The 26992-nt window shown below is 42.8% G+C and overlaps 1 protein-coding gene across 1 annotated transcript in view; it reads right to left on the bottom strand.

Moving 5' to 3' along the window:
• The window catches only part of LOC106565300 (ERC protein 2), an 82624-nt gene that overhangs the window by 19006 nt on the left and 36626 nt on the right, over positions 1-26992 (bottom strand). The window contains exons 3-12 of the mRNA XM_082959064.1: positions 21836-22000; positions 21297-21563; positions 19293-19367; positions 16807-16962; positions 15326-15493; positions 14561-14728; positions 12645-12782; positions 12409-12549; positions 12049-12189; positions 6476-6511 (exon numbers count right to left, since the gene is read on the bottom strand). Of these exons, the coding sequence (XP_082815190.1) occupies positions 6476-6511; positions 12049-12189; positions 12409-12549; positions 12645-12782; positions 14561-14728; positions 15326-15493; positions 16807-16962; positions 19293-19367; positions 21297-21563; positions 21836-22000 (1455 nt within the window). The remainder of the gene's footprint in view (positions 1-6475; positions 6512-12048; positions 12190-12408; positions 12550-12644; positions 12783-14560; positions 14729-15325; positions 15494-16806; positions 16963-19292; positions 19368-21296; positions 21564-21835; positions 22001-26992) is intronic.

The raw sequence follows: 26992 nt of genomic DNA, 5'->3' as shown, positions 1-26992 counted from the left end.
CAGGAGGACCAATCACAGCATGCAAAGCAAGTCCAACACAGCAGGGAAGACAATCTTTGCAATGCTTTCCCCATGAACAGAGTCAGGTCAATCCAGCAGTGACAACAAGTGACATATTTCAAGCATGAGGAGTAAGGTCAGAACTAATAGTTTGGGGGAATCTAATGCTCTTAGCTGCGGGTGGGGTTTGTTGCGTACCTCAACTGATATGGCACCCTATTCCCTACAGTGTACTACCCTATGGGCCCTGGACACGGGTAGTGCAGTATAGGGAACGGGTGCTGTTTGGAACACACCCTTATAGGCCCTAAACAGGTATGCACGGCCTATTGCTACACTAACATTGGTTAATTATTAAATCCAAGTTTGTTTAAACAAAGCTGTACAGAGCTGATGGATATCTTGGTATTTTACTATTAATCATAAGTCATGATGCCGGATGTGAGAACACGATAGAAGAAGAAGAAACTTATTTTTTTTTGCTAGGAATATTTGTAAGAAAATCATATTATACCACCATTGCACGGGTCTTAAAACAATTATTTCTTACAGAGACCAAGGGTTGAGCATCAACAATAGAGTAGGCCTACTATCAAGACACAAAAAAACTAGCCCAAACTGTATAGTCATACAGACATCTAGCTATGCTTAGCTAAGCAAAAGGGTAAGCTAAATGCTAAGTTAAATGCTAAGCTTAAAGTGGAACTGACAGCTTTTTAACTACTTTACAGATGAAACAAACAGACAATCATAATATCAGTAAAAAATATCAAATTCCCAATTTATGCTACAAAACCAACTTTATAAGAGGTTTTGAAAAATAGGTTCTATTTGACTCAAAATTCCAATGACGTACACTAAAGCCTTCCTGGCAGAATAGACAGATGTTGTTCAATGCATGATTCATAGAATTCACCAATACACTGCTTAGTAGTCCAAAAAATATTGCTATTAATTTATATATCACAGCTGGCCTGGTACATTGTTTGCTGCCTCCATTTGGGATGCACTGTTTCAGTTTTAATGACTCTATTTTGGACAAAAATGAATGTAACTAAGGCTGGGAATGTCAATACAATCAAACTAGCAAGGGCAATGACCACAAGTCAGTCATAACTTGGTAAATAGGCTAGCGTATCTATTTATGTAGCAAGCTAAAAACACGCAGCCTAACATTAGCTAGATAGCTAGCTAGTTGCTAGGAGGATGTCCTGTCATTGGAGGAGTGGGTGAGTGACTGACTTGTTCCCCTCATATTGTTTTTCGGTGGCTGTACACAGCTAGAGATGCAGGTGTCATTTGGTTAGCTATCAAGAACTTGAGCGACTGTTATCCAGATTGCATATCTCTTGCATTCGCACATTCACTCTGGCTTTCTACTCCGATTTCAGAGCGCTCTCGTATGAGTGTGCCAGAGCACAGAATAACTGATTAATTTACGCAATAAACGCTGAATATGACCGGTGTCAGTAAACGCAGGCAAAACAAGTAGTCACGAATGCTCTAGATAACATGTAAACAGCCTAGCTAACCAGCACTGCTAGAGGTGAGTAAAATGGTCAGAGTGAGGTGTTCGGTCATTTCTGTCTGGAAGTAGATAGCTAGCAAGCTAGCCAACTTTAGCCAGGCAGGCAAGCTGCAGAAGGACGAGTAGGCTATAATTCCACATCGTTTATCAGTGCGATTTTGACGGCCAACTAGCTGAAAAAGTTTGAGAGGGTTTATCTAATGTTCCTTCGTTATATTTTAGCTCCTCTTGCTCTGGCGAGCATTAGTTGTTGATCTTGTTGTTGTTGATGTGCCTAACTGAAGGACAGAGAGACTACCTTTTAATGGTTGTGAGAGCTTCAAGATCCTTGGTGTCCACATCACCAACAAACTAACATGGTCCAAGCACACCAAGACAGTCATGAAGCGGACACGACAAAACCTATTCCCCCTCAGGAGACTGAAAAGATTTGACATGGGTCCTCAGTTCCTCAAAAGGTTCTACAGCTGCACTATTGAGAACATCCTGACTGGTTGCATCACTGCCTGGTATGGCAACTGCTCGGACTCCGACCACAAGGCACTACCAAGGGTAGTGTGAACGGCCCAGTATATCACTGGGGCCAAGCTTCCTGCCATCCAGGACCTCTACACCGGGCGGTGTCAGAGGAAGGCCCTAAAAATGTTCAAAGACTCCAGCCAACCTAGTCATAGACTGTTCTCTCTGCTACCTCACGGCAAGCGGAGCCGGAGTGCCAAGTCTAGGTCCAAGAGGCTTCTAAACAGCTTCTACCCCCAAGCCATAAGACTCCTGAACATCTAGTCAAATGGCTACCCAAACTATTTGCATTACCCCCCCTCCCCTCTCCACACCACTGCCACTCTCTGTTGTCATCTATGCAGTCAATTTAATAACTCCACCTACATGTACATACTACCTCAACTAACCAGTGCCCCCACACATTGACTCTGTACCGACACCCCCTATATATATATTGTTATTTTTTACTGCTGCTCTTTAATTACTTGTTACTTTTATCTCTAATTCTTTTCCATATTTTTTGAAACTGCACTTTTGGTTAGGGGCTCGTAAGTAAGCATTTCACTGTAAGGTCTACACCTGTATTCGGCGCATGTGACTAACAAAATTTGATTTGATTTGATGTGTTTGACCAATAGGACTGTAAGTACCCAAATGTAAGAGGACTCCCGTGGTATTGACGTATTTGCAGAAATCCATTCAGGTGTATTTTGTGTCTTTTGGCGAATGCGTTCTAATGATCTAAAGTTGCACTGTTGCAACTGCCTGTAAACACACAGTCCAGTTCAAAGAGAATAAGGGTAGGCCTGTTTGCACAAAGGCCTACTGTAGCTCTGATTGGCCATGGTGCTCCGATCTGCGTAGACTCCGGTCCTGGACGAGATGGATGTTTTTATTTGGTTTTATTTACTGAGGTGTCTGTTAATTGTCCAAACGCACGGCCGCTTTCCCACTCTATATTACTATAGAATTTTCACAAATGCTTTAACTCCACAAATTTCTACTTTGTGCATGACACAAGTAATTTTTCCAACAATTGTTTACAGACAGATTATTTCACTTACAATACACTGTATCACAATTCCAGTGGGTCAGAAGTTTACATACACTAAATTGACTGTGCCTTTAACTTCTTTGGGATAGGGGGCAGTATTTTCACGGCCGGATGAAAAACGTACCCGAAACTAGAATATGCATATAAGATTTGGATAGAAAACACTCTAAAGTTTCTAAAACTGGTGTCTGAATGGTGTCTGTGAGTATAACAGAACTCATATGGCAGGCCAAAATCTGAGAAGATTCCATACAGGAAGTGCCATGTCTGACAATTTGTTGTCATTCTGTTGCATCTCTATCGACATTACAGCATCTGTGCTGTAACGTGACACTTTCTAAGGCTTCCATTGGCTCTCTAAAGCCGCCAGAAAGTGGAATGGGGTGTCTGCTGTCTCTGGGCAAAGTACAGCAGCAGAGTTTGTAAGTGGTCAGCCTGGGGACAGTGAGACTGGAGATGCGCGGTCACGAGAACTCGCCATGTTTTTCTTTCAGTCTTTCAATGAATACAACGTCGCCCGGTTGGAATATTATCGCTATTTTACGAGAAAAATAGCATAAAAATTGATTTTAAACAGCGTTTGACATGCTTCTAAGTACGGTAATGGAATATTTTGATTTTTTTTGTCACGAAATGCGCTCGCGCGTTACCCTTCGGATAGTGACCTGAACGCACGAACAAAACGGAGGTATTTGGATATAACTATGGATTATTTGGAACCAAAACAACATTTGTTGTTGAAGTAGAAGTCCTGGGAGTGCATTCTGACGAAGAACAGCAAAGGTAATCCAATTTTTCTAATAGTAATTCTGAGTTTAGGTGACCCCGAAGTTGGCGGATGTCAAAATAGCTAGCCGTGATGGCCGAGCTACGTACTCAGAATATTGCAAAATGTGCTTTCGCCGAAAAGCTATTTTAAAATTGGACATAGCGATTGCATAAAGGAGTTCTGTATCTATAATTCTTAAAATAATTATGTATTTTGTCAACGTTTATCATGAGTATTTAGTAAATTCACCGGAAGTTTTCAGTGGGTATGCTAGTTCTGAACATCACATGCTAATGTAAAAAGCTGGTTTTTGACATAAATATGAACTTGATTGAACAAAACATGCATGTATTGTATAACATAATGTCCTAGGAGTGTCATCTGATGAAGATCATCATCAAAGGTTAGTGCTGCATTTAGCTGTGGTTTTGGTTTATGTGACATATATGCTTGCTTGGAAAATGGCTGTGTGATTATTTGTGTCTAGGTACTCTCCTAACATAATCTAATGTTTTGCTTTCGCTGTAAAGCCTTTTTGAAATCGGACAATGTGGTTAGATTAACGAGAGTCTTATCTTTAAAATGGTGTAAAATAGTTGATTGTTTGAGAAAATTGAATTGTGGTATTTTAGTTGGTTTTGTATTTCGCACCGTGTGATGCCATTGGCTGTTGGCTAGGGGTTCCGCAGGCGTAACGGGGTTCCGCTAGCAGAACGTCTGTCCTCAACAGGTTAAACAGCTTGGAAACAGTGCGAAAAGTGCAAATCAATCCCAGAACAACAGCAAAGGACCTTGTGAAGATGCTGGAGGAAACAGGTACAAAAGTATTTTTATCCACAGTAAAACGAGTGCTATATTGACATAACCTGAAAGGCCACTCAGCAAGGAAGAAGTCACTTCTCCAAAACCACCATTAATAAGCCAGACTGCGGTTTGCAACTGCACATGTGGGCAAACTTTAATAATGAAAAAATGTATGAAATAAATGTATCACTAGCCACTTTAAGCAATTCCACTTTATATAATGTTTACATACCCTACATTACTTATCTCATATGTATATACTGTACTCTATACCATCTACTGCATCTTGCCTATGCCGTTCGGCCATCGCTCATCCATATATTTTTATATACATATTCTTATTCATTCCTTTACACTTGTGTGTATAAGGTAGTTGTTGTGAAATTGTTAGGTTAGATTACTTGTTAGATATTACTGCATGGTCGGAACTAGAAGCACAAGCATTTCTCTACACTCGTATTTACATCTGCTAATCATATGTGACAAATAAAATTTGATTTGAAGATCGTACTTTTTGGAGAAATGTCCTCTGGTCTGATGAAACAAAAATAGAACTGTTTGGCCATAAGGACCATCGTTATGTTTGGAGGAAAAAAGGGGAGGCTTGCAAGCCGAAGAACACCATCCCATCCATTGAAGCACGGAGGTGGCAGCATTATGTTGTGGTGTTGCTTTGCTGCAGGAGGGACTGGTGCACTTCACAAAATAGATGGCATCATGAGGTAGGAAAATTATGTGGATATATTGAAGCAACATCTCAAGACATCAGTCAGGAAGTTAAAGCTTGGTCCCAAATGGGTCTTCCAAATGCACAAAGACCCCAATCATAGTTCCAAAGTTGTGGCAAAATAGCTTAAGGACAATAAAGTCAAGGTACTGGAGTGGCCATCACAAAGCCCTGACCTCAATCCTATAGAAAATGTGTGGGCAGAACTGAAAAAGCTTGTGCAAACAAGGAGGCCAACAAACCTGACTCAGTTACACCAGTTCTGTCAGGAGGAATGGGCCAAAATTCACCCAACTTATTGTGGGAAGCTTGTGGAAGCCTACCCAAAACGTTTGACCCAAGTTAAACAATTTAAAGGCAATGCTACCAATACTAATTGAGTGTATGTACACTTCTGATCCAGTGGGAATGTGATGAAAGAAATAAAAGCTGAAATAATTCATTCTCTCTACTATTATTCTGACATTTCACATTCTTAAAATAAAGTGGTGATCCTAACTGACCTAAGACAGGGAATTTTTACTAGGATTAAATGTAAGCAATTGTGAAAAACTGAGTTTAAATGTATTTGGCTACGGTGTATGTAAACATCCGACTTCAACTGTATGTAATTCCCAAACATTCCAAGAATTCATGAAAATTTGAAAATGACCATATGTGCTCGCTTGTCAGAAAATGTTTTAAAAAGTGTCATATTCTTCCTGGGGGTGTATATGAACTGATTTTAATACGATTTCATGTTGCTAAAATGCTGTCAGTTCCACTTTAATGTTAAGCTCACCAAGAACAGAGGCGAATATCCAACTCCCCAAAAATATACTTTTTTACATTAATATTAAATGCCTAACTCATAATATGAGTGTAGTTGGAAAGCTAAATAATTCTCATTAAGTGCAAAGGTCAACATGCATAATACATGATGTGATAGATACACCAGTGACAGTGTAACTGGGTCCATGTGACCATGACATGATCACCCACTAGTTAGATAGCACGTTCCAGGATTTTAAGGTGGATTTTGGTGGGCGGAGGGTGTCCTCATGCTTTCAATATGTGCCACCACAGAGAGCTCCGGGGCGGAGAAGGACTTACAGGGTTGTTCATCTGACTGAACAGCTGCTCTGCTTGCTACATTGCAAAGGAAAGTGGTGAAGGGGGGAGACGGGGGAAACGAGGTGGGAGGGGGAGGGGGGAGACCCGGGGGAAGATAGCGTTAGCATGTAGCTCCATTAGCCAGAGGAGAGTGGAAACAGCAGGATCAGGGTAGAACAGACTAGCCTGGTGCCAGATCTGTTTGTGCTCTCTCGTAAAATCCTATATGGTCAATGTCATTCCAAACAGACAATGACCAAGGGAGTTGGCGAGACAGCACAAACTGCTCCTGGACCAAGCTAAGAACAGACATGTTACATGTTAAATGTTACATGTTAAAGCAGTATCAATACAGAGAACACGTTTACTGTATATGTTGAACAGTATGTTGAGACCATAGAAACAGAATTACACACAATATGGCCGCCGGACCACCCATCGTGGAACATTGACTTGAAAGGGGATTCCCGTTCTAGTAATTCTATTTCTATGGTTGAGACAGCCAGGACCACTGGAGAGGAACAGAGGGAGGAGGAGGACACAGTATGGGTGGTTATGGGACAGAGAGACACACGGGGGAGATCTGATGGACATCTTTGCTCCCCATCTCAGCGGTTCTACGGTGTTGTAGGAACCTTATCTGAATGTTATTAACTCTGATCCAGTTATCACATTCTGTCACTATAGGAATTTATATGAACAGGTGTTTGTTGTCGCTGATGAGAGGGTTTTAACAAGCAGCATTTTCAAATGAGGGATTGGACATTTTCACAATGTTGCTGCAGCGTTGTGTATGTGTGTGCTTATAGTAGCAGCAGCACTGTTAAAAGGGTGTGTGTTGACAGGGACTGGGGTATATATCAGACATGCTTATTAGTAGAGAATGCTTCGGAGTTATCCTCCATGACAGATAAAACATGGCAGCTTTTACCACACTCAAGTCCAATAACCAGCAGGGATAGCACATATAACCAGATTTAAACCAAAATGATCTTGAATTGAGGATGTTGCTGTATTATACAGTAGCAATTAAGATTAGTGAAGCAATTTTTCCATAATTGGATATAGCTTGAATAATAAGTGATTTAAAGGGGGAATTAAGTATTTTCCAACTTAATGTTAGATGGTTCCTAATACTGAAAGTCGTCTATGGGCCAGGAGAATCTGTAATCCATGGTTCGGTTGTTAGGGCTAGGGGGCAGCATTTGCACGTCTGGATAAAAAAAATGTACCCGATTTAATCTGGTTACTAATCCTACCCAGTAACTAGAATATGCATATACTTATTATATATGGATAGAAAACACTCTAAAGTTTCTAAAACTGTTTGAATGGTGTCTGTGAGTATAACAGAACTCATTTGGCAGGCAAAACCCTGAGACATTTTCTGACAGGAAGTGGATACCTGATGTGTTGTATTGACTTTAAACCTATCCCATTGAAAAACACAGGGGCTGAGGAATATTTTGGCACTTCCTATTGCTTCCACTAGATGTCACCAGCCTTTACAAAGTGTTTTGAGTCTTCTGGAGGGAGATCTGACCGAACAAGAGCCATGGAACGATGATGTCCCATTAGACACCTGGCGCGCGAGTTCATGTTGGGTACCCTCGTTCCAATACGTTATAAAAGAGTATGCATTCGTCCACCTTGAATATTATTCATGTTCTGGTTAAAAAAGGCCCTAATGATTTATGCTATACAACGTTTGACATGTTTGAACGAACGGAAATATATTTTTTCCCCTCGTTCATGACGAGAAGTCCGGCTGGCTTAGATCATGTGCTAACAAGACGGAGATTTTTGGACATAAATGATGAGCTTTTTTGAACAAAACTACATTCGTTATGGACCTGTGATACCTGGAAGTGACATCTGATGAAGAGAATCAAAGGTAATGGATTATTTACATAGTATTTTCGATTTTAGATCTCCCCAACATGACGTCTAGTCTGTATCGCAACGCGTATTTTTCTGGGCGCAGTGCTCAGATTATTGCAAAGTGTGATTTCCCAGTAAGGTTATTTTTAAATCTGGCAAGTTGATTGCGTTCAAGAGATGTAAATCTATAATTCTTTAAATGACAATATAATATTTTACCAATGTTTTCTAATTTTAATTATTTAATTTGTGACGCTGACTTGACTGCCGGTTATTGGAGGGAAACGATTTCCTCAACATCAATGCCATAGTAAAACGCTGTTTTGGGATATAAATATGAACTTGATAGAACTAAAAATGCATGCATTGTCTAACATAATGTCCTAGGAGTGTCATCTGATGGAGATTGTAAAAGGTTAGTGCATCATTTTAGCTGGTTTTATGGTTTTGGTGACCCTGTCTTTGACTTGACAAAACATTACACACAACTCTTGTAAATGTACTGTCCTAACATACTCTAAATTTATGCTTTCGCCGTAAAACCTTTTTGAAATCGTAAAACGTGGTTAGATTAAGGAGATGTTTATCTTTCAAATGGTGTAAAATAGTTGTATTTTTGAAAAATTTGAATTTTGACATTTATTTGGATTCAAATTTGCCGCTCTTGAAATGCACCTGCTGTTGATGGAGTGCACCACGGGTGGCACGCTAGCGTCCCACCTAGCCCATAGAGGTTAAAAAGCCACTACAAACTTACACTAACTTGGCCACAGCTAGCCGAAAAAAAAATAGAATGGAAGTGATAGGGGCAACTGTGCAATACTGAACATTACCTTTAATGTGACTACGCCTGCCAGCTGGACTTGATGCATGGTAAATTAAAAGAGAACATTGAGGCCGTCCCAAATGAGTTGTTCAGGTTGTCATCGCTAGTATACATAATAAACATCAGAACGAGAATAATGTACACCACTGGAGGCTGCTGAGGAGAGAACAGCTCATAATAATGGCTGGAATGGAGCGAATGGAATGTTATCAAATGGTGTATTTGATACCGTTCCACTAATTTCGCTCCAGCCATTACTATGAGCTCGAACTCCTAAATTAAGGTGCCACCAACGTCCTGTGCTGCACACTGTAAAAAGTGGGACAGCACTGCTGTTCATCTGAAGTGCTTTTTCTGATTGGTATGGTCCAAAATGTCACTTTGGTTCGTTATTTTTGTACTTTTTACCCATTTTTCTCCACAATTGGTAGTTACAGTCTTGTCCCATCGCTGCAACTCTCGTACGGACTCGGGAGAGGTGAAGGTCGAGTGCCATGCATCCTCCGAAACACGACCCTGCCAAGCCACACTGATTCTTGACACACTGATCGCTTAACCTGGAAGCCAGCCGCACCAATGTGTCAGAGGAAACACCTTACAATTGGCGACCGAAGTCAGCGTGCATGCGCCCGGACCGCCAAGCTCATGGGTCTCCCGATCGCGGCCGGCTGCGACACACCCGGGTCTGTAGTGTCTGTAGTGACACCACCTCAATTTGAAATCAAATAATGAATTTGACAGATCACTGGGATTTATTTAATTGAATGAAAGCTTCTAAATTGCTTTCAACACCTCATGCGCATTCGCATTGCATTGCGGTGGGTGCAATATAGAGGCGGCAATCTATCAGAAGAGTTGTGGGCGTGCAGTGAATGTCATTACATGTAATGTGTTCCGTTTTTTTTATTTTGTATGATTGAATGTTCACTGCCAGCACTGAATCTTAAACAATATCTGCATAAGTACTGTGATACTAAAGAACCTGGAAAGGTTTCTTATTGATGAGATGGTCACTATTTGGTTGTAATGTGAAAATCTTATGAAAAGAAAGTGTTTGGAGTCGTTGTTTCATGCTATGGAACCAACTTAATATCTTGATGAACAGGAAATTGATTTAATTGCTTGTAACACAATTTAAGACATTTGGATAGGTAATTCCAATGTGACAAATCTACTTGGTACAACATGATAAAAATGGGTTGTATATACAGTGCATTCAGAAAGTATTCAGACCGCTTGACTTTTTCCACATTTTGGTACGTTACAGGCTTATTGAAAAACTTTTTTTTTAAAGGCTCATCATTCTACACACAATACCCCATAATGACAAAGCGAAAACAGGTTTTTGACATTTTTTGCAATATATATATATATATATATTTGCAAAAAAATATATATATAAAAAGATATTGCATGTGTGTTACCAAATTTTTATACCCTAGTGAAACAGGAAGTGATGTAATGTCTCAATATAGTTACTTAAGACTTAGATAAACTTAAATAACTGGAATTTAATTTGTGGTTTAATTTTGGTAGATGTTATTTACAATAATCTTTAAGGGTGCCACTAATTGTGAAACCTTGATTTGGAAGACATTGATTTTTAATTAAATAAAAAATGATTTTGGTTGGTTCCATTGAAACATTAATAAAGTTCTCACATGTTGGTATTTTGAGTTTATCTCTATAATTATATTGTTTATATTTGTTTAAGCATTGTTTGTGGATTGCCATTCAGGGGTGCCAGTAATTTTGGAGCCCACTGTATATATATAAATGTTTTTAAATACCTTATTTACATAAGTATTCAATGAGACTCAAAATTGAGCTCAGGTGCACCCTGTTTCTATTGATCATCCTTGAGATGTTTTTAGAACTTGATTGGAGTCCACCTGTGGTAAACTCAATTGATTGGATATGATTTGGAAAGGCACACACCTGTCTATATAAGGTCCCACAGTTGACAGTGCATGTCAGAACAAAAACCAAGCTATGAGGTTGAAGGATTGTGTCGAGGCACAGATCTGGGGAAGGGTACAAAAACAGAGGAAACCTGGCATCATCCCTACGGTGACGCATGGTGGTGGCAGCATCATGCTGTGGGAATGTTTTTCAGCGGCACCTACTGGGAGACTAGTCAGGATCGAGGGAAAGATGAACGAAGCAAAGTACAGAGAGATCCTTTTTTTGAAATCCTGCTACAGGACCTCAGACTGGGGCAAAGGTTCACCTAGTATACCCCATAATGACAAAGCAAAAACAGGTTTTTAGAAATCTTTGCAAATTTATTACAAATAAAAACAGAAATATCACATTTACTTAAGTATTCAGACCCTTTACTCAGTACTTTGTTGAATAACTTTTGGCAGTGATTACAGCCTTGCGTCTTCTTGGGTATGATGCTACAAGCTTGGCACACCTGTATTTAGGGAGTTTCTGCCATTCTTGGCTGTGTGCTTAGGGTCGTTGTATAGTGTAGATTGATAAGGGGGGAAAAACATTTTAATCCATTTTCGAATAAGGCCGTAACATAACGAAATGTGGAAAAGGTCAAGGGGCCTGAATACTTTCCAAATGCAATGTATATTCATTTCTATTTATGTTATTTATTAAGTTTAACCAAAGAGGGAAAGTAATTTGAGTGTTGAAAGAAATAGTTCTCAACTTGAAATATAGGTTTGTTTAATGATCAAATCTAACAATTGCTATTGAATCATACATTTGGTTTCAACAAATGTCATTTACTTGCAATCAGTTGTTTTTTGTACTTTTTAGGTTGACCCAAAGAGTAATTATTTACAGTGCATCTTTGAATCCCAGCCACTTCCATTAACACTTTTAAATGATGAAGTGTTAGGAGACCTACCTTCTGTAACTGTGTCTCCAACTTACTACACTCCTCTTTCTTCTGCTCGATGGCCATCTCCAGAGACTTGAGCTTGGATTCTTTCTTCAGGCTGGAGGAGGCCAGGGATGAGGCGTGCTCCTTTAAGTCAATGAGACTGGACTACATGGGGACAAACAGGAACAGCGAGGACAGTCAGTACCAGACCAGGAGGCACAGCACAGTAGAAAAATAACAGAACAGGCCAAACTGGGTCATACTTCCAGAGAGAACAGCATCCCATGTATTTGAAATGTCTTTGTGTTTTTATGCACGCTCAGAGCCGCAACAAAAATGTACCCCGTGGGGATAATAAAATCAATTATCTTATTTTACACTGACCTCCTTCTCTGTTAATTCCAGCTGCAGGGTGTTGACCTTCTCCTTGAGGTCCTTGTTCTCCTTCTTATAAGACTCCACTTCGTCCATCCTCTCGTTGTCCTCCCTCGCTCTCTGCTCCTTCAGTCTCTCTATAATGCGCTCCTTAGAGACACACACACATGGACATTAGTTCAAAGTTCATTGTTTGGGTTTTGGTTCTAAGTCCTCCGGGTGTAAAGCTCTGAGTCTTTCTGTACCTTTTCAGAGAGTGCCTCCTCCAGGGTGGCCAGGGCCGTGTCAGTGTTACTGGAGTCAGTCTGTAGGGACTTCACCCTGTCCTTCAGGTTTCCCAACTGCTTGTCCTTATCACGCAGCTGCTCCTGCAGATTCTCAATCTGGGGTAGCGGAGGGTGGGAGGGAATTAGCATGAGGTCAAAAGAACTGTAGATAGAGAAACTGCATTAAAAGCTAGGAGTGTGAGTTAGGAGTTAGTGTGTGTGATGTTTGCAGGGTAGTTGTGTCTACTTAAAGGGAAGCCTGGAAGAGGAAGCCTTTATTATTTTAGCAAAATACATCAAATACATTCTGATCTCATCTAGTTAAAGCTTTTTTAGATTGTCTGGTATTTGAGGGAGAACGAGAGGGGAAGAGCGAGAGAAGCAAGGAAAGGGGAGGAGAGGAGACAGTAGTGTGTTTCGACGTTAATGGCTATATGTAGTGTCTGTTTTCACGTGGGACTATAAAAGTTACAGAGAAACATATGGTAGAAGGTTATGAGCTCATTGTTGGTGGGCAAGACAAGCAGATAGATAGTTCGATGTCTCTCAAAGATATTAAGAAATAAAACAAGATAGTCTAGCCAGAGATAAAGAAAGAGAAAGAGGGATATCTGAGAAAGAAAGATCAAAAATACAAAGAGACAAAGAGAGACACAGTGCACTGACAGAGTAGAGAAACATCAGAAGAAGAGACGGGGAGAGACACAGTGCACTGACAGAGTAGAGAAACATCAGAAGAAGAGACGGGGAGAGACACAGTGCACTGACAGAGTAGAGAAACATCAGAAGAAGAGACGGGGAGAGACACAGTGCACTGACAGAGTAGAGAAACATCAGAAGAAGAGACGGGGAGAGACACAGTGCACTGACAGAGTAGAGAAACATCAGAAGAAGAGACGGGGAGAGACACAGTGCACTGACAGAGTAGAGAAACATCAGAAGAAGAGACGGGGAGAGACACAGTGCACTGACAGAGTAGAGAAACATCAGAAGAAGAGACGGGGAGAGACACAGTGCACTGACAGAGTAGAGAAACATCAGAAGAAGAGACGGGGAGAGACACAGTGCACTGACAGAGTAGAGAAACATCAGAAGAAGAGACAAAGAGAGACACAGTGCACTGACAGAGTAGAGAAACATCAGAAGAAGAGACGGAGAGAAATATAAAGTGACGAGAGAGAGAGATGGAGAGAGAAAGAGAGAGTGTGTGAGAGAGAGAGAGAGAGAGGGGAGAGAAAGAGAGAGTGAGTGTGTGAGAGAGAGAAAGAGAGGGAGAGAAAGAGAGAGAGAGAGAGAGAGAGAGAGAGAGAGAGAGAGGGAGAGAGAGAGGGAGAGAGAGGGAGAAAGTGAGGAGGTCAGGGTGAGAGAGTAACACACTGTATATTTGTAGCACACACTAGAGAAAGTATGTGTGTGTGTGTGTCTGTGTGTGTGTGTGTGTGTGTGTGTGTGTGTGTGTGTGTGTGTGTGTGTGTGTGTGTGTGTGTGTGTGTGTGTGTGTGTGTGTGTGTGTGTGTGTGTGTGTGTGTGTGTGTGTGTGTTACTATACCTAACCTAACCTATAACCACACACAGCAAGCTCTCAGTGCTTCCCTCAGATTTGCTCTTAGGCGAGTCGCTGAGGCCCCCGAGTCAGCATCCGTTACCAGTATTTTTACTACCAAACATGTTATGCCTAAAAGCTTTTAGCGTGGAACAGCAGAGCTAGGCTGTCCCATCTATAGCTCTGTAAGCAACGGTAGGAGAACACAGTGTTCGTCAGAGATGCTTTTTAAAAAATCAATTTATTAAACAAACTTGTGACCATGCCCAGGCTACCCTTAACTACTTTCTACCTAAATACACCCTTGACACTTAACCCCTTAACCCCTGACCCTTAACCCTTGACCCCTAACCTTCTTCTGCAGGACGTTGATCTTCCTCTCCTTGACCTCCAGCATGTCCTTCATGTCACGGATCTCTCCGGCCAGCGTGCCCTTCTCCTCCGTCAGGTCCTGCAGCTGCTTGGTCTTCTTGTTCAGGAAGGACTCCTTCTCCTCCAGACGCAGACGCAGGGCGTCCACCTGGGAGGGGAGCGGCCATAGTTCAAATGTCACAGTTCGGAGGTGAAATTCCATCAAATGTGTTTTATAAAGCCCTTTTTACATCAGCAGTTGACCCAAAGTGCTTTTCCAGTGACCCGGCATAAACCCTGAAGGGCACAGTTCAAAGTTCAACTTATTATTATTGTCAAATTGAAGAACTAGAGTTCTCTCTGAGATACTTGGCATTTGCAATACAAGCTTCATGCTCAACTAAAGGGTAGAAAGCAAGAGGGGAGGGGGTATGTAAGTGTATGCAGCAGAATACAGGGAGACGGTGACACAGTGTTTCCTTAAATGTGTAAAAAAACAGTGTACAAGGACAAACATACATGGACATTTTGTGCATGCGTTTTGTACGCATGCACGTGCGTGTGTTCATATGCGTGTGTGCAGGAATGTGTGTGTGTGCTTATGTGTGTGCACGGGTGTGTTCATATATGCATATGTGTGTGTGTGTGTGTGTGTGTGTGTGTGTGTGTGTGTGTGTGTGTGTGTGTGTGTGTGTGTGTGTGTGTGTGTGTGTGTGTGTGTGTGTGTGTGTGTGTGTGTGTGTGTGTGTGTGTGTGCTGTAGCCACCTCTGTCTGCAGAATGGCGGCGCGCTGCTCCTTGGCAGTGAGGGACTCTTTGAGCACCTCTATGTGCTGTTTGCAGTCCGAGTTCTGGTTGTTCAGGGTCTCCAGCTTGGTCTGCAGGGCCAGCAGCTCAGACTCCTTCTTAGACAGCTCCTGCTTCAGCTGGTCGATCTGTCGAGGGGGGGGAGAGAGACGCACGCGAATGCACGCACACACACACAGGTTTTGTCACAACTAACTCTCGTATGAGGTTGGCAGGTAAAAAGTAGGATCGTGAGTGCATGGAACTCCCTTCCTGCTCATATAGCGCAATTGAACAGCAGACCTGGTTTAAAAAACAAATAACGCAACACCTCATGGCACAACCCCTCTCCAACCCATGTGACCTGCTTGTTGTGTGTATGTACTGACATGTATGTGTAACTGATAGATGCACACACACATTACATGTTCATGTCTTTTTGTCTGCAATGTCTTTTTCGTTACGTGTCGGACCCCAGTAGGACTAGCTGTCGCCATTGGCGTCAGCTAATGGGCATCTGAAGAAATTAAATCCTGGCAGGTGTGTTTGTGCCTTTGTACCTGCGCATTTGTATCAGGCATCTGTGCACGGGTGAACTTTATGCGGTGGACACTTGGTAGAAACGCCTCTCACCATAACAGAGGGACAGTGGGTAAAGTAAACCTTTATCCACTGTGTTCATTGTAGCCAGGCTCTCCTCTCATTAAAGATGCATCTGGCTCCCTGCATTATTCATGTATTATACATCAGACCCTATCTATGATTGATGAATAATTTTCTAAAAATAAAACAACAAAACTCCCGCTGGTTTTATCCTCACATGGATGTAAACACACAGACACAATGCTCCAGAGAGGCATGGAGGCTGGGAGCGAGGCTGGGATCCTGACCATAAGACGACTGGTGACGGACTGTATAATATGACTGAGCAATTCAAAGCTGGACCGACTGGATAAGATGTGCAACGGTTGATGAGGAAATGAAATGTAACCAGAGTTTCTGACAGTGGGATCCAATGGTAATGCTTTACAATCAATCACGCTAGATGGATACGAACATATTGACGAGGCTACGGAGGACAAAAAAATATCCATTTTACCAACACAGGAATGGTTTTGTTTATGGTCTTCCTCGGCTCTCTCTGCTAAGTGTACAGTCACAAAACAACACGTAAGCATCTCCCAGTCAGGTATAGCTGCCAGCGAAGCACTTCCCTGATGAAACCAGTTAATGTAATGCTAAAGCTAGCTCATTTACTGTCAGCCAGACAGACAGCTCTAATCTGTTCTGTTCACTTTGAACGTGCACAGCAAACCCTAGATTGTGTGAGTGATTGTGTTTGCCACATTATAGACTACTACAGTAGTGTATGCGTGTGTGTGTGTGTGTGTGTGTGCGTGCGTGTCTGCATGTTTTCCTGTGCATATAGTGTGTCTGTGTTTTCATGTATGTGTGTGTGTACCTTGGTCTTCATGAACTTTGAGTGGTTCTTGTAGACCTCCATCTGTTTGATCTCCTCCTCTCTGTCCTCGGTGTTCAGCAAGCCGTTAGCCTTCAGTATCTGGATCTCATCCTCCAGGTCCCTGATGTTGCGCTCCAGAGATGCTATCTTGGTGTCCTGCACAACACACACGCACCAGCTGTTAAGATGCCATCTTGGTGTCCTGCACAACACACACGCACCAGCTGTTAAGACGCCATCTTGGTGTCCTGCACAACACACACGCACCAGCTGTTAAGATGCCATCTTGGTGTCCTGCACAACACACACGCACCAGCTGTTAAGATGCCATCTTGGTGTCCTGCACAACACACACGCACCAGCTGTTAAGATGCCATCTTGGTGTCCTGCACAACACACACGCACCAGCTGTTAAGATGCTATCTTGGTGTCCTGCACAACACACACGCACCAGCTGTTAAGATGCCATCTTGGTGTCCTGCACAACCCACACGCACCAGCTGTTAAGACGCTATCTTGGTGTCCTGCACAACCCACACCAGCTGTGCTGCACTGTTGCTGAGCCACACTTATAATTCAGTACTAGAACATTTCCAAAGCTTGACCAGTGAACAAAACACAAAACACCTGAAAGAGAGGGAGAGAGAGAAGAGAGAGCGAAAGACAGTGAAAGAAAGAGTGAAAGAGAGAAGATGGCTAGAGAGAGAGACAGATGGAAGAGGGAGAAAGGAAGAGCTCTTTGAGGTAGTACGGAGGAGAGCCTCTGCAGTATCTTGGGGTAAAATCAAAAGCCTCCTCCTTCAACGGCTGCAGCAGCTCTAGCTCCCTCACAGCCAGCCTCTCGGTGGATTAATCACCATTTGGAAATACTGAGCGGCACACATCACAGCCAGCCCTTTTGAGAGGGACCAGCCCAGAGAGAAACGTCTGGAGAAGAAGCAGAAGCAGGAAGAGGAATAGGAGCCGTGCTGCTCTGTAGTCGCTCGCACATCAATGCAGGAGCCAGTCAGTGGACTGCGACTGCACCTCCGAGTGGAGCTTTGGCTTTGCAGAGTTTTTAAATAAATAATACAACGTCTTTAAGATTAGCCATGGTCCATCTCACATGCACTTCACCTGCAGAGCAACGAGCAAGAACCTCGTTTCACTCCCTCTCTCTCCTTTCTGTCTCTCCTCCTTCTTTCTCTCTATCTACACCTTTGACTGGTTCTGAACTTGTGAACTTGTGGTTCTGTGGCTCGAGCTTTAGCAGGGTCATCCAGCAGGCAGTGGAAAACTAGGAAATCCAGCTCTGTATGCGAGGCTCTCCCTAGGACGACTGACAGTTAACAACAGATGGTCCTGGATCTAAGGGGTTAACGTGAGTGTGTGAACGCTGTTATCATGGCCATGTGCTTCGTCAATGCATCGCTATTCTATGACTTGTAGCAAGACGCTAACTAACCACCGGAGAGAACATAGCATAGTATACAGTGGAGACGACATAGTGTAGACGACAACATACCGTAGCTTAATGGGTCAGAGAGATGCTATGCCATCCAAATGATTTCACTGCTACGGCAGATCAAGCTGATCAAGCAGAGGATGTGACGCTCTCATGAACACTCTCTCTCTATCTCTCTCTCTCTTTCTATCTGAATCCCTTTCTCTCTCTCCTCCCTGTGCCACTGGCCTCGCTGTCGTAAACAACCACACCTGTTTCCATGGTAGCAGCAGGCAGAATGTGCTCTCCCTGGTGGGTGAGGGAGGGAGGGAGGGAGAGAGATTGAAAGACAGAGTGAGATAAGGAGAGAAAGAAATCGAGAGAGAGAAAGAGATCCTAGAGACAGAGAGAGTAGAGAGAGGGGGGTTAGCATTACTCATGCTAACATCAGCACCAACACGTCTATAGGAGAGAGCAGAGAGGAGCGGGGAGGTCCTCCACCGAGGATGGAAGGGAGAGGGGCTCTGCTCTGGATGAAAATCCAGAGCCTCCAGGAGCCAGCATGTCATGTGACCATGCTAGATGAGAGTCACGTGACCGTGCTAGGGGATGCTGGGGTTTGCTCAGCACCAATCCAGCTCCGTCTGATGATGTGGTGTGTGAGCGAGTGGCATGCTGTCGGGCTGTGAGCGCATGCTTTATATTTAGAAGTGATATCACGGCTCTGCAGCTTCAGTGGGCCGATGGGCTCTGCAGTGGGCCTTTGGGCTCTACAGTGGCTCAATTAGTGCTTTGAATCCATTTTTCATAGCTTTTGCATGTGATGTAACATTACAACATCATCCACCGACTAGTCTCACGAGGTCATCCTTCCAAATCTTGTGTCGTTGAATGAGCCTGGGCGTCCGAAAGCTATCGACAGACTCAAAGTTAATTCAATACAAGCAAAATCTGTTTTTTCCGAACTCTTAAGGTTTTCGTATTTCATCTGATTACATGGTTGGTCTCAGCAATGGTGCCAGCCAGGTGTACTACACTACCCATAATTCCCAATGGTTCTTACCTTCATCTCTATGATGGTCTGGAGGGCTTTGGTTTTGCCAGGGTCCTGGTGCATCTGGTTTCTCCTGTGCAGTTCCTGGGAGAACACCAGTTGATATGAAATGGACAAGACAAGCATCAAATGTCGCCTCTTTTAGGACCTAGTGCAATGGGCCTGTATTTATGAACCATCTCAGAATTGGGAGTGCTGATCTAGGTTCAGTTTAGCCTTTTAGATCACAATCAATAAGATCACATGGACAGGAGGAACCTGATCCTAGATCTGCACACCTACTCTGAGATGCTTTATAAATATGAGCCCTGAATCTCTCCAAATGCACGGGTAATGACTTGGCTTAACTTAGCTCAATGCTAGAGCGACAGCATTGAAATGAGTTACATTTACTTGCACTACCATTACATCAGTCATATACTTCTCCCCTGGCAATAATACCGTACACAGATTGAACACTGCTCCTTTCACTGCAGTCAGAGCACAGTAGGTACACAAAGAGAAGGCCAGTATTGCCCTCTAGTGTTGATGGGCATACACTGTAGGTTAGAAGAAAATTGGGGAAATTGCCTGGAAGTCCAAAAAAACGTATGCTTTAAAACCAGAATCGAACAATCAACATGACTCGGCGGTATCAGTAACACCTCAAACACAGGTGAGACCAGTGCCTACAGAGCCTACCTGGCCAAGTAGACCAGGTCTACTGTGGCCATATAGTAACTATATAGTTTTGGCTATTTCCAGTTTTTTTTATCACATTGGTAGTATTTCGTGAATTTTCTAAACTCCAAACTGGTAACACTTGTAACACAGCCAATCTTACATTCAAAACTTTTCATTGTGCATTCATTTTGTTTGTAGACATCTTTTAACACACAACCATCGGTCCAACATTTTACTGTGAAATGTATTGAGTACATTGGTTTAATCACCAAAAAACAACATAATGATATGTTCTCAATGTCATTATTTTAACAATCAGTTAATCCAATAGCAAAATATTAAAGATACATATTTTAAAATTGTCCTTTGAATGTAGTATGCTACAGTACTGTAAATTGCAGTACATTACACTGTTTTCACATTAGGCAATCAATTCAAGTCAAGTCAAATGTATTTATAAAGCCCTTTTCACATCAGCCGATGTCACAAAATGCTAAACAGAAAACCAGCCTAAAACCCCAAACAGCAAGCAACACACTTGCACTACCCATTCAAATTGAAGGAATGCAAAATATCCATCATTTCTATCCCATGTGTGATCAAAGGTGTGTTCATTGAAGACAACTTTCATAATGTAATCAAATGAAAGAAACAGCATGTTTAGCAGGCATTAGTTTGCATCAAACCTGTCTTGAGCATTTGGCCAAAGGTCCTCATTGTTCATGCACCTGGGGAAAAACTTTTGGCATGGCGAATCCAAGCCTGACATAGGTCTGGATTGAAATCATTGCATGCCTCATCCACGGCCTGAAGGAGGGTGGCACGCTCATAGGGATGGCAATCCTACATCTTCCACCTGTTTTGTAATTGTGCATTGTATTTTGCAGTATTCTATTGTAGTTAGGTATTGTAGTCATCCTGTGGGTGGCTCAGTTCATAAGAGCACGGTACTAGCAACCACAGCGTTGTGGGTTCAATTCCCACTGGGGTCACATACCAACATGTGTGGTCTCTTGTCACTTTAGATAAAAGTGTCTGCTCCGAGAAATAGCATATATTACGGTATTACGGTATTGTATTTAAATGACGCAGTGTGGGATTTCTGAGACTTGACATTTAGTAGCCATTTAATAGCACTACATATACTCTGAGTCTGCTGTGGCCATACAGTTACAGTAGCTATACAGTAGTATAAGGGCATATACTAACCGTAAGCACTACATAATATGCATCCCAAACAGCACCATAAGCCCTACATAGTGCACTACTTTTGACCAGAGCCCTGGTCAAAAGTAATGCAATATAAAGGGAATATGGTGCCGTTTGGGACAGACATATATACTCTTGTACCTCTCGGAGGTGGATGTTCTCCTTCTCCTTCTGGTCCAAGATGACCTCCAGGTGTCCAAGTTGAGCCTCGGCCTCAGCAATGCGCCTGGCTCTCTCCTGCTCCTCCTCCTCGTTGACCCTGCCTGGCCCCCCAGGCAGACCCTTACTCTGGAGCATTTCCAGCAGCTTCTTGATGGACTCGTCCCTGGCCCCCAGCGTCTGCTTCTGGGTCTCGATCCGCAGCTCCATCTCCTCCAAGGTCTTCCTCAGGAGGAACAGCTCCTTGGCCTGCCGGAACGCAAGGAATTTGAAGGAATTTAAAGGAAGGAAGTGTCAATTGGGTCATTATTACGGTAGCTAAAATTACAGAACTACCAAAATGTCCAGAACGGAAGAAGATACAGAAATCCCGGTTGGAAGATTCTCTAAATTCCCAGAGGGAATCATCAGGGAATTCAAAATCCTACAACCAACACCCTGGTTATAAGAACCTGGAACTAACGCCAAAGTCATTGACTTAATCACTCGTTTATCATGAGTAATTTATTAAGATTCCTTGCCTGGCGGTCATGCTCGGCCTGTAGCCGTCTAAAGTTCTCCTCGGTCAGCTCGATGTTGGTGTAGTGGTCCCCAGAGCGGCCGCCGCTCTCCTGCTGCAGTAGGTGGTTCAGGTCCCTTTGGGTCCGCAGCTCGTCCTGTAGGGCCTGGATGGTCAGCTGCAGGTGCTGTGGGGGGTCACACACACACACGCACACACATACGCGCACACACACGCACACACACACGCACACACACACACACACACGAAAGCACATGCAAGCACGCACACACACACACACACACGCGCGCACACACACACCCACACATCAAGGGGTCTCAATCCGGTAGGGTCACAGCACGTAGTCTAGGGTGGATTCAATTAAATGACAGATCAGACTAGGATGGGTCACTGAATATGTACATATGGAGGGACATATTCAGACACACACGCAAACTCACAGACACCAATACATCTTACAGAGAGGGGGTGGGGAGGGGCATTTTGAAGGCGGCCCTGCGGAAAGGAGATGTGTATTACGAAGAACACACACAAACTCAGAAACACACACCGTAATCTATTCATCCTCTGGGGAAATACAGTTCCTGCCAAACAAACTTGGAGAGGAATCTGAGGACTTACCTCACTATGGCATGAAAGACAAATAGAGAAAATGCAAATGACACAAAGTATGGCAGTATGAGAAGAAGTTAAATAAAAGGCAAGTGTTTTTACAAACTGTTCGTGATCGACTATACGGCCCATTGCTTTCCATCTTCTGTAACTATTTTCAGGGTGAGTAAGGTGTACTGTAAATGGTTATCTATGTGCAGTACCGTGCATCAGCAATCTAATCTGTAGGAATCTCCCTTGAAGCTTTGACGGTAGGAATACTAAGAGAGACACATTTAAACAAAGCCATCCGGTGAATGACTGAATCGTTGTGTTGCTGGGAGAAACCGATTGTGCACAATTGTTCCCTGTATAGTAGGAATGTGACGAACTTGTAGAACCGTGATCCTTCGATAACAGTTTGACGATCCCTGTCGAGTGTTCAAAGTTGGATGGCTGCGTTCAACAGCTTGCACTTTCAAAAGTCTGCTTTGCTGCGCTGTCATCGTGTATGATTGTTGCAGCATTATGGATCATTATCTATCATTATTGTAGGGTGTATGCTGTCCGTACTGCTGAGTGGAGAGCAGCAGAGATCCGTGCACAGCGCAGTAAACAGTGTTCCCACTGAGAGCTGGAAGCCAACCAACAGCACTAGACTCAGTGGACCTCTGGGTCCATGCCCATCCATTATGCTGTGTGTTAGGGAGGTGAGTGCGTGCGTGCGTGCGTGAGCGCGCGTGTGTACGTGTGCAACTGGTGGCTGCTGAGAGGAGGACAGCTCATAGTAATGGCTGCAATGAAGTCAATGGAACGGTGTCAAACATGGAGTTCCATACCATTCCATTATGTCCCTTCCAGCCATTACTATGAGCCCGTCCTCCCCAATTAAGGTGCCACCAACCTCCTGTGGCATATGCATGTGTGTGCATACAAAGAGACAAATACATTACTTGAGAGAAAAAAAACACACACCCATTATAGGAAGAAATAAGAAGGAGAATGTGGCTCTGTTCCAATATCCACCCTAGCATGCCACTATACACTGATTGGGCCATGCATTCTTAGTGGTACACTAGTATGTATATTGGAACGTAGCCTGGGTGTTGAGGTTTAGGGGGCGGGGAAATTGAACAAAACACAGCCTATTTTAGAGTATACTATAGGGTCACAAGGGTCACACAGCAGCCACACCCCTATAGTAGAGCCACACCCAGTAAAGGGAGAACACAGAAGAATTCTACTTGGCAGTGTGTAAGAGCAGGGAGAGGGTCTGACGGACGCGGGTAGGGCTTAGGGAACGGTGCAGGCTAAACCAATCACACTCCTTTCTGTTGTGTGTACGGGGGTCCAATTAGGAGTGTGTCCAAAATGGCAATCCTACTCCTAACATAGGCCTAGTGTACTACTTTTAGCCAGAGCACACAAGTTCTGGTCAAATGTAGTGCACTATATTGGGAATAGGGTGCATTTCCGACACAGCCCAGGGGGGTGTGGGGTGGGGGGGTGGGGGGGGCAGAGGAACAGGACTGCCAGGTCTCTGGGGGCACCGAAGACACACGACGACGTCACTCTGGTGGTGACTCTATGTTGTGCAGACACGGCAGCCAGGGGCAGCGGTTGCAAACATAGGGACAAACCTTGGTTCTCCTGGCATCCAGCAGCTGCGGTAGCACGGGCGGAACCAACAGAAGAAAGACATAGCGCACGGAGAACACAGCGTCAGAACAGTACAAAACACGAAGCGCACGTGGAGAACGTGAGCTACAGTGAGAGCTCCCGTGAAGAACACGAGAAAAAATGTGTGAGGAACATGTGAGGATGTGTCTGGTTATCCATCCATCCAACCCTCAAATCATTTATCACTATCTGTTCCGATGGAAATGGTATGGTAAGGAACCTCATGGTACAGTATAGAACCTCATGGTACAGTAGAGAACCTCATGGTATGGTGAGGACCCTCACAAACTCACACAAAGACATATCAGTCTAATCAGTCTAAAACATAATGGAAACCTTCGTGGGAAAAGAAGGTGAGGTTATTTAGTGGTGAACACTTTCGGCATTAAGTCTCACCAAATCAAATCTAAATCAAATCAAATTTGTATTTATCCCATGCTTCGTAAACAACAGGTGTAGACTAACAGTGAAATGCTTGCTTACGGGCCCTTCCCAACAATGCAAAGATAATTAAAACAAATAGAAAAAATAGAAACATTAAAAAAATATATATAACAGAAGGAATATACATGGGGTATCAGTACCGAGTCGATGTGCGGTGGTACGAAGTAAATGATGTCGATATGATTGTATAGGTAGGGATACAATGTTTATGCAGGATAGATAATAAACAGTAGCAGCAGCATACATGATGAGGGTCAATACAAAAGGGTCAATGCAGATAGGGAGGTGTTTAACCTGTTAGGGGTAGGGGGCAGTATTGACACGGCTGGATAAAAAACGTACCCGATTTAATCTGGTTACTACTCCTGCCCAGTAACTAGAATATGCATTTAATTATTGGCCTTGGATAGAAAACACTCCAAAGTTTCTAAAACTGTTTGAATGGTGTCTGTGAGTATAACAGAACTCAAATGGCAGGTCAAAACCTGAGAGATTCCTTTACAGGAAGTGGCCTGTCTGACCATTTCTTGAACTTCTTTGACATCTCTTTCCAAAACTTAGGATCTCTGCGGTAACGTGACACTTCCCACGGCTCCAATAGGCTCTCAGAGCCCGGGAAAAACCTGAATGTCGTCATTCCAGCCCCAGGCTGAAACACATTATCGCCTTTCTCAAGTGGCCGATCAAGGGACAGTGGGCTTAGGCGCGTGCACTGGCCGTCCCCGTCTTTCTGTTTTTTCCTCTGTTTACCTAAAAAGGAGATTCCCGGTCAGAATATTATCGCTTTTTTACGAGATAAATTGCATAAAAATTGATTTTAAACAGCGGTTGACATGCTTCGAAGTACGGTAATGGAATATTTAGAATTTTTTTGTCACGAATTGCGCCATGCGCACGACCCTGATTTACCATTTCGGATAGTTTCTGGGACGCACGAACAAAACGCCGCTATTCGGATATAACGATGGATTATTTTGGACCAAACCAACATTTGTTATTGAAGTAGCAGTCCTGGGAGTGCATTCTGACGAAGACAACAAAAGGTAATCAAACTTTTATAATAGTAAATCTGATTTTGGTGAAGGCTTGCCGGGTGTCTAAATAGCTAGCCCGTGATGGCTGGGCTATGTACTTAGAATATTGCAAAATGTGCTTTCACCAAAAAGCTATTTTAAAATCGGACATATCGAGTGCATAGAGGAGTTCTATAATTCTTAAAATAATTGTTATGCTTTTTGTGAACGTTTATCGTGAGTAATTTAGTAAATTGTTAGTAAATTCCCCGGAAGTTTGCTAGTTCTGAACGTCACATGCTAATGTAAAAAGCTGTTTTTTGATATAAATATGAACTTGATTGAACAAAACATGCATGTATTGTATAACATAATGTCCTAGGGTTGTTATCTGATGAAGATCATCAAAGGTTAGTGCTGCATTTAGCTGTCTTCTGGGTTTTTGTGGCATTATATGCTAGCTTGAAAAATGGGTAGTCTGAAAAAATAAATGTCTTCAAAAATAAAGGAGAAGCAAGAGAGAGTGAGAGAGAAAGAGAGAGAGAGAGCTAGCTAGATTTTGAATTGCTTTCACTTACTTAGCTAGTGAATGCAGCTAGCTAGTTTAGCCTACTCAAACACATGGCTCAAACAGAGAGGGATGCTATGTTACCTAGCGGGCTATGGCTATCCAACACTGGAACTCTTCCAAGTCAAGGTAAGCTTTTGGTTTTATAAATGGATTACCACCGGGGCCCGCCGGCGTAACTGCTAAACTGCTTTATAACTGTACAATGTACTCCATGATCAAATCAAATCAAATCTTATTGGTCACATACATATGGTTCTTAGATGTTATTGCAAGTGTAGCGAAATGCTTGTAACAGGTTTACTTATGTTACAAGCATTTAATGATTGTAGCGGGGTTGACTTACTTGTTAGTTCTAGTAGCTGTGTTGACTTGACGTTAGCTAACATGATGACAACAATGTAGGCTGTGTGTAGCAATTAGCGGTTAGGAAATGAAAGTTTGGCTTGGAAAGGTTTTTTTGCCTGGTCACAGACAGCTGGTGTATTGTGCACTGAAGTCCACAAGTGAAAGGAAAAGGTAAGAGGAGGAAAGGGCGTAGATAAATGAGATAAGGAATTATATGTGGTGGTGGCTAATTTCTGCATTACCAAATTAGGAGAGTTACAAACTTCACACATCAGTCAGAGTTATACTTAAAACTACATCTTTAATAATTAAGATGCTTTTTCAAAAGCACTTTGACTTTCAATGAACCATTGAAAAGTGACTACACAAAAGTACAAAGATCTTTTATAGCCAAGATACACCCCTCTCAATGTACATGACAAACCACAGATACATAGAATGGGTCACAAGGTTACGTTTTGTATGAAAGACATCTATAAAACATAGCAGACAGCAACTGCTGTGTCAACAGTTT

Source organism: Salmo salar, chromosome 12 (assembly GCF_965601325.2).
Source record: "Salmo salar chromosome 12, fSalSal1, whole genome shotgun sequence".
Classification (NCBI taxonomy): Eukaryota; Metazoa; Chordata; class Actinopteri; order Salmoniformes; family Salmonidae; genus Salmo; species Salmo salar.
The sequence above is the reverse complement of the archived record's forward strand: the minus strand, read 5'-3'. Positions and strand labels throughout refer to the sequence as shown.